This window comes from Asterias amurensis, chromosome 14, assembly GCF_032118995.1.
Source record: "Asterias amurensis chromosome 14, ASM3211899v1".
In the NCBI taxonomy this organism is placed as follows: Eukaryota; Metazoa; Echinodermata; class Asteroidea; order Forcipulatida; family Asteriidae; genus Asterias; species Asterias amurensis.
Genome location: NC_092661.1, coordinates 5,226,586 through 5,234,009, shown reverse-complemented (window position 1 = coordinate 5,234,009; position 7,424 = coordinate 5,226,586). Strand labels below are relative to the sequence as shown.

The following is a 7,424-nucleotide window of genomic DNA, read 5'->3' as shown; positions in this document are numbered from 1 at the left end:
CTTAGGTTAACATTTTTTCCGCCAATGTTTTAAACTTTTGCAATAGTTTAATATTATGGCTACTTATATAGCGCTTACTGGGCCTTAAAGACAGTGGACACTATTAGTAATTGTCAAAGACCAGTCTTCTTACTTGGTGTATCTCAACAAACATAGAATAACAGTTAAAGTTTGAGCTCAACCGGTCGTCGAAGTTGCGAGATAAAAATGAAAGAAAAAACACCCCTGTCACACGAAGTTGTGTGCTTTCAGATGCTTGATTTCGAGACCTCGAAATCAAATGCGTAGAAAATTACTTCTTTCTCGAAAAACTATGTTACTTCAGAGGGAGCCGTTTCTCACAATATTTTATACTACCAACCTCTACCCATTACTCGTTACCAAACAAGGTTTTATGCCGCAAAATAAGTAGCGCACTTAGCTAATAACTAACAAGTATCAACTCTACCCTCACAGGTACCCATTTACACCTGGGGGAAGAAGCTTATGGTTTAGTGTCCTGCTTAAGAACACAAGTGGTATAACGACTGGGATTCGAACCCAGACTCTGCTGAATAAAAACACCAGAGCTCAATTTCGGTGCTCTTATCCGGTCGGCCACAACACCCTCACTGTTTACATGCCAGTTCATCAGCATGTCCCAGCATGCCCAGCCAGCAGTCTTAAAGAACCTAATCTTGTTACAAGTTGATCCTCTTATGGACTCTTCAGTGATGAGTTTCTCCAACTGTTAAAGTCTCCTAGTTTACATCAGGGGTAATTGTATAACCTGTTCCAACCCTTTGATCGTGGTTTTTGTGTACCCGATACCCAAAACATTGTTACCTGAAACAGCGCCCTCTTGTTGAAAAACTTTCGTCATTAACCTACGATCTTAGGTTGCGAGTGGGCACGTAATAGCCTGAACATCTTCGAGGCTCTTGAACAACGCGAAAGACCGGCCTCCGTGTACATTCACCTTTGACCTACATGCATTTCAGATAAAGATACGCAGCCAAATTACATGGCGGACGTGATAGGAGTGTACTGTTTGGGCATCTATGGAAAGCTCATGTCACTGCACGTTTATCCAATGGAATCACTGGATCTGAGAAACAGGTACCTGTCTTTATCCTTGTGGGTAACAACTTGATACAATATTCCTTTCCTTTCAAAATGAGAAATATCATCAGGGTTCCGCCCTGTAATCTGTTTAACAAGTGAGCGCAGGAACAAATCAACTTGTCATTTTCTTCACTAGTTCATTAGCTTTTTGGGCGGGCAATGACCTGTAAACTCAACCTGTCTTGTGTTTTCCAAGTGAACCTTAATATTTGCTGTTCAATATCTTAACTAAAACAATTGTGATCAAATGATGACTGTAATATTCGGCTGTTACACAAGAATGCTTCGTTGTATAAAACAGATACATTGAGGTAGGCAATATCACAAAACTGGGGCTTTACGGTAGACTACCGAGAGAGCTAGCACCAATGTCGCCACGTGTATTACGGACTTCGCTGCAGGGAATAATTAAACGATCGTGTAGCCACTTAAGCACATATGAAACTAAGCAACCATATCAGCTAGCCCGACTTTCTGGGAATCAATTTGCCGCCAAGCTTGCATGCAACACGTTGCTGTCCCAATTTGTTGGTAGGTAAATAGGTTATTCTGCTGCCATTAAACGTGTGTGGTGTGACGTGCTAAGATGGCTCACAGCGATAGGCTTGAGAAATCCCTGCCGATGATTCTCTTTGGAATCCTCGTGTGGTTTTGCCTGCTGTCCTGCATCTGGTGCAACGAGCTTACAGGTGAGTCTTTAAACAACTACATAGACTCCGACTCGATTATAACCAAGATTATTACGTAGTAATCATTAGCACACCGATGTGGGTAATGATACACTCTAAGAAAAAAATGTCCAATGTTGCGTAAAATTTTACTCTTTGTGGTGTTCAAAAGGGAACATGGTCGTTTGGAGGGTAAAACGGTACGCAACAGGGGTTGCGTCGTAATTTACTCAATTTCTGTGTAAAACGGCTACCCAACTATGCTTCAAATTTCTTACCCAATTTTGTTGTTTCAAAATGTACCCAACAATCGACTACCCATTTACTCAGTAGTTGAGCACCATAACCCCTAGGGTTAAGTAAAAAAGAAGTAATGCATTTTTGCAGCAAACACGGACACTAAAAAAAAACATTAAAAAAAACCATATACATCGAATTGGACTGGACAGTATAATTTCCGATTAATCTATGGTGATCACAACCTAATAATAACCTTGCATAAAACGACAGGAGAGTTTGTGTACATTCAGGGGGTGAAACACGAACACAAAAGTCTTGCGAGCAGACTACATGTAACAATCTCTTTTTAGAAGCGGTTTTGGCTCTGAAAAGAGCCGGTTGGTTTTGCCAGACCTGTTATTGACGAAATTGTTGAAGCTACTATCCGCGTCTTTCCTGGTGATGCATTTCTCCCTTCAACAGACTGTTGTTCCTCAAACAAACTATCTACCATAAAGCCAAAATTATCTCTTTACAACCGTGGTTAAATGAACATCAGACATCAACGACCTGCAACATCAGAATTACGTCCACCCCATCCATCTTTGATTATGACTTGTGCCATGCAACTTGTACGACACGTCCGTGTGTGTGTGTAAAGTGCTCTTTGCATTATGGGTAAAATGGTTTCCACGAGGAGCAGTTTACCCAATTACGTGCAACATTTTACCACAAAAAGAGCATTTTTTAGTACGTCGCAAGGTAAACTTGACCCTGTGGCGAGGAAAATGTGTTTTTGTACACACAAGTTGCTTTCACTGGCTAATTTTTTTATGCAACTTAAAAAGGTACAAGTTACCTTCTCGAGGGCACAAGCCAAATCGCCTTGTTGCCCAACATTGCGTAAGAAGTTACTCAACTTTCGTACCCAGCACATTTACTCAGCAAGTTTTTACACTTCTTTTTTAGAGTGTATCTTTATACTCAGTTCTTTCCCCAGTCCTGTTTGAGTAAGAATGTAAGGAAAATTACTTTAGGTATAATCATTTTGGTTACACCCACACTGATATGATGTGTGTGTAGCACTGTATACTCAGTACTTTCCCGAGTTTTATGTGCACAGCAACAAAATACAGGCATACTACCCGGGTGGGATTCAAACCCGAGGCATTTGCAATGTTTATGCAATGTTCATACCAACTAGACGATCGACATTGCCCGGTATTTAGGGGCAGTTCGTGAGCGCCGACTCTGTGCTTACGTTTAGCACAGCCATGAAATTATTAGGCCCTGGTCGATGAACGTCAATTTACATATATTTTTGCTTCGCTTTGATTGGTCTAAGCCCCATTTTGGGTGTTAACGGATTTTGGCCATTGGTGGTCACCTATCGGTCAGCAGTTATGTAATCATTTCATTTGGGGAAAATCGGATTTTAATTAAGGGAATCAATGTTAGGTGAAGAGGTTTTCAACTAGTGGAATAAACCCAACGAGGCCTGAGTCTTGACCATTTCACCGAGACGAAGTCGATGTAAATTATCAAGAACCAGACCTCGGCGGGGTTAAACCACTTGTTGAAAACCGATTCAACACACTTTGACTCCCATTCAGAAATACCTTTTCGGTCAAAAAACATCAACACTTTTTGGTCAGAAAGTAAAACAAATGCGAAAATTATAATTGTTCAACGATTTCTTTCAACACCCCCCCCCCCCAGCTATGAAATGGTAAGGCTCTCGGCTAAACAACTCCTTATACTGTGCGCGTCGCGCGTATCGCGTGATGTGGCACAACTGTCCCGGCCGTTCCTCTCGACCAATAGGAATGAAGAAACTGTTTTATAACCACAGGTGCAAGCTCCCGTGTCACGCCCATGTTTTTAACACTTTTTACTGGTCATAAACAAAGGTTTATACACACCCACGTGACGCGCTCTCCACCAATAGGAACAGCGAAACTGTCTGATGTATTTATTAATGTATTGTATAGGGGTGATGTGCTTTGTGAAGCTTTCCAGCTGTCTATCTCTTTTGAATTAAAATGTGTTGTTAGCTCAATATTATGTTTGTCGAACAAGTAACACATTACTGATAACCGAGTCTTTCCTGGGGTTTGAATATTTCTCTGTCATACTTTCAGTTCTGAATCTTCATGGAATGCAAGCCACCCAGGTCTCGACTTATTCACACCTTGGAGTAAACCTTTCAGCAGATCTAGCGATAGATAATGATCTAAGAACACATGTTGGTGGTTTTAGTTGCGCCCACACCAGTAAGTGTATAATAAGCGACTTTTTAGAGTGTTCTCGTCACCCACAAATGAGGTATACACATTCAAACCTGCCGTCGATTTCACAAAACTCTTCCTAACTTAAGACTAATCTTTGGACTTAGGACGAGTCCCAACCCTGCACTGTAGCATGCAGACCTTAAGATTAATCCTAAGTTAGGACGAGTTGTTAAGATTAATCCTAAGTTAGGACGAGTTATTCGAGATAAGACGAGTCCTAACTCTTTGTGAAATCGACCCCAGGTACCTAACAAAAGAGGACAATGGTCCGCGGTTCGGGAATGGGCCACAGTTGGAAAAAAGTGTACAAAAAACAAACAGTCAACCCGCAGGTCACCAAATTCCTTTCTTTTATCTGCAAATTATTCATCGTTTTTCGTGCGTGACCTCTGTGTGAATATATAATTTTTCCAAAGGGCTTCTGAAATTCAGTCTTATTCGGCCTTATCTGAAAAATATTGAAAGCAATGTGTACCAGTACATTGAAATGAAGAGCATATCTGTCGTTTTGTATGAAAGAAATCGGTGCAACTCAATTTTTAAAAAGATAATTTTTTACGTAAAAAATGGCTTCCATAAGAAATAAACAAAGTCACAAAAACACGACAATTTTTCCCGTTATGAATATCGGCAACAATCCCCAATTAGTATATTATATGGATATATTATTTCATATTCTTCCCGGAAATGTTAAAAGCGAGACCGGATCGTAGCTAGTCCAGTCAGGATAGAGCAATTTCCACCGGTAGTCCAAAACTCCCGTTACGAAAAAAATCAACCATTAAACAGCATGGTTTTCCTGCACGGTGATTGGCTGACGATGACATCGTCCATTGATTTAGCAGCTCAGGTGACCGCCAGGCCAGCGTTAGTCTATAACGAAAGATCATGTTTACTATGAACTGACCCTCAGTAACTTTTGCAACGATCACATTGAAATGCCATTTTCTTTTTCTTTTTTTCGATTATCTTTGTGAGATAGATCTTAAGCGGCCATTTTGAATTTGTTCATTATAATTGTAGATATGTTTTTTGGCGTCGCGTAAATCATTGTCTACAGCTTGCAACTTCTCTGTAACTTGCAAAGCACTAAATTAATGTTTTTTGTTTTGTTTTAGTGCACGACCCACATCTCTGGTGGAAGGTGGATATCGTAGCAAAACACTGCCTCGGTCGTATCACCCTCGTCAACAGAGGAGATTGCTGCAGTAAGTGAAACTGTTACTTTTCAAAAATGTAAATTATCAATCAGGGCTTAATTATTACTTCTTTGTCAAATAGTTGGGCAAATGTTACTACCAAAATTACTATCAACACGATTTTCCCAAAGTGGAATGAACCAATAACTTAATCTCCACAAAGATGACTTAAAAGTAGTAAGTAATAACTCAATGTAACGTTATTAATCAAACCAAAATAGCCCATAAATTATATTGTAATTTGAAAAGAACACTTGAGCTAATGACCGGAGCATATTATGCGTCCCTCTCTCTGCAACTTCCTGACACCAAAAGGAAGATGCACGAGTAACATTTTTTTTATGACAAGCAATCCATTAACTGTCTTAAATGTTTTAAACTAAAATGTACTATTTTGTCTCTTAATATTTTTTCCAATGACAGGTGAGCGTTTGTCTGGTGCCATCGTGCGAGCTGGCACCGAGAGCGACATCTTAAATAATGCTGCGTGTGGATTACCAGTGACAACAGACCAAGCATCGATCCCTGGGGCACACTTACAGTTTGTATGTGACCCTCCCGTGGTTGCCCGGTACGTCAGTGTGGACGACGCTGATCATTCAAACGGCCCAAAAGACGACGTCCTAACACTATGCGAAGTGATTATTGAAGAGTGCCCCATAGAAGACTGCGTTCAAATGACAAGTAAGACATCATTTAATTTAGAAAGTATTTGATTTTTCACTTTTCAGAAGATAACCACTGATGGATTAAAGAAAAAAACAGTCATATAGAATTTTAAATAATCGTGTACAAGAGCATGGAGGACTAATTTGTCCACGTGAGTAATACCACGCCTGTACGACCATGCGTAAAGTGTTTCGCTTTTTTACTGTGACCATACAATGCATTTACTGAGATTGTAAACTAGAGAACAATCTCAAACTGGGAATCATAAACATCTCTTTGTATTTGTTTGTTTTATCTTCGTGTATTGTCTTTTTCTTTATCGTGTTTATTTTTCCACAGCCGCGACGACCATGGACAAGGCTTTACCAGTTGCTGGCATACTATCCACATTGCTATTCGAAGGGAAATGTATTGTCGACCCACGCCTTCTATCGGTCCTTTACATGAATTCACCAATGCAATGTTTCCTAAGTTGTAAGATGAACGGGTGTTGGTCTTTCGACTACGTCATGACTTCTGGTCAGTGCAGGCTGTTCGATGTAAAGGCTGGAGACTTGAAGGCAGATGATCTGCCAGGCTGCTTGGTGTATGCAGTAGTCCGTGGCTAGACCACTGATGACTAATTACCAGAAATGGAAATTATCTCTTATAATGAATATTATGATTATAGTGTCTGACATTAATGATGGTATTCAGTTGCTTTAATAAGAGGTTTGAATCATTTTTGCATTATGCAAAGACTAACTGTAAATATTGGCAAAACTAAATTAACCGTTTTTAATTATGAATTAGCAAGGCTTTAACGAAAATTGCAATTTCTGCATTAATGCTTTAAATCGATAGTAGAATAATGTAAATAAAAGTCTCACTTGTATCTGGGTACAAATTAATAGGTTATTTGAAAGCCATTGGACCCTTTCGGTAAAAACAGTATTGTCCAAGGCCCACACTTTGTGTATCACAACTTCTATATCAAATAACAAACCTGTGAAAATTTAGGCGCAATCCGTCTTCGGAGTCGGGAGAAAATAACGGGAAAACCCACCCTTGTATCCACGCGTTTGGCCGTGTCATGACATGTGTTTAAAATAAATCCGTAATTCTCGTTAACTAGAATTGATATTGTTTTACTGTTTTCTCAAAAAGTAAAGCATTTCATGGAATAATATTTCAAGAGAAGTATTTCACCCCTACCTTCTGTAAACCCTGTAAGTTATTTGTAAATCTGTGAACTTTTTTTTTTCTGTACCGAAAGGGTCCAATGGCTTTAAAGG

The 7,424-nt window shown here is 39.7% G+C and overlaps 1 protein-coding gene across 1 annotated transcript; it reads left to right on the top strand.

The window, feature by feature from the left end:
- The first annotated feature begins 1,690 nt into the window (after nucleotides 1-1,690).
- LOC139947551 (fucolectin-5-like) lies at nucleotides 1,691-7,104 on the top strand. Its single transcript, XM_071945492.1, has 5 exons — nucleotides 1,691-1,793; nucleotides 4,133-4,264; nucleotides 5,401-5,490; nucleotides 5,905-6,165; nucleotides 6,490-7,104. The coding sequence occupies exons 1-5, from the start codon at nucleotides 1,691-1,693 to the stop codon at nucleotides 6,756-6,758; spliced, it is 855 nt and encodes a 284-aa protein (XP_071801593.1). The 3' UTR covers nucleotides 6,759-7,104.
- The last annotated feature ends 320 nt before the right edge of the window (nucleotides 7,105-7,424 follow it).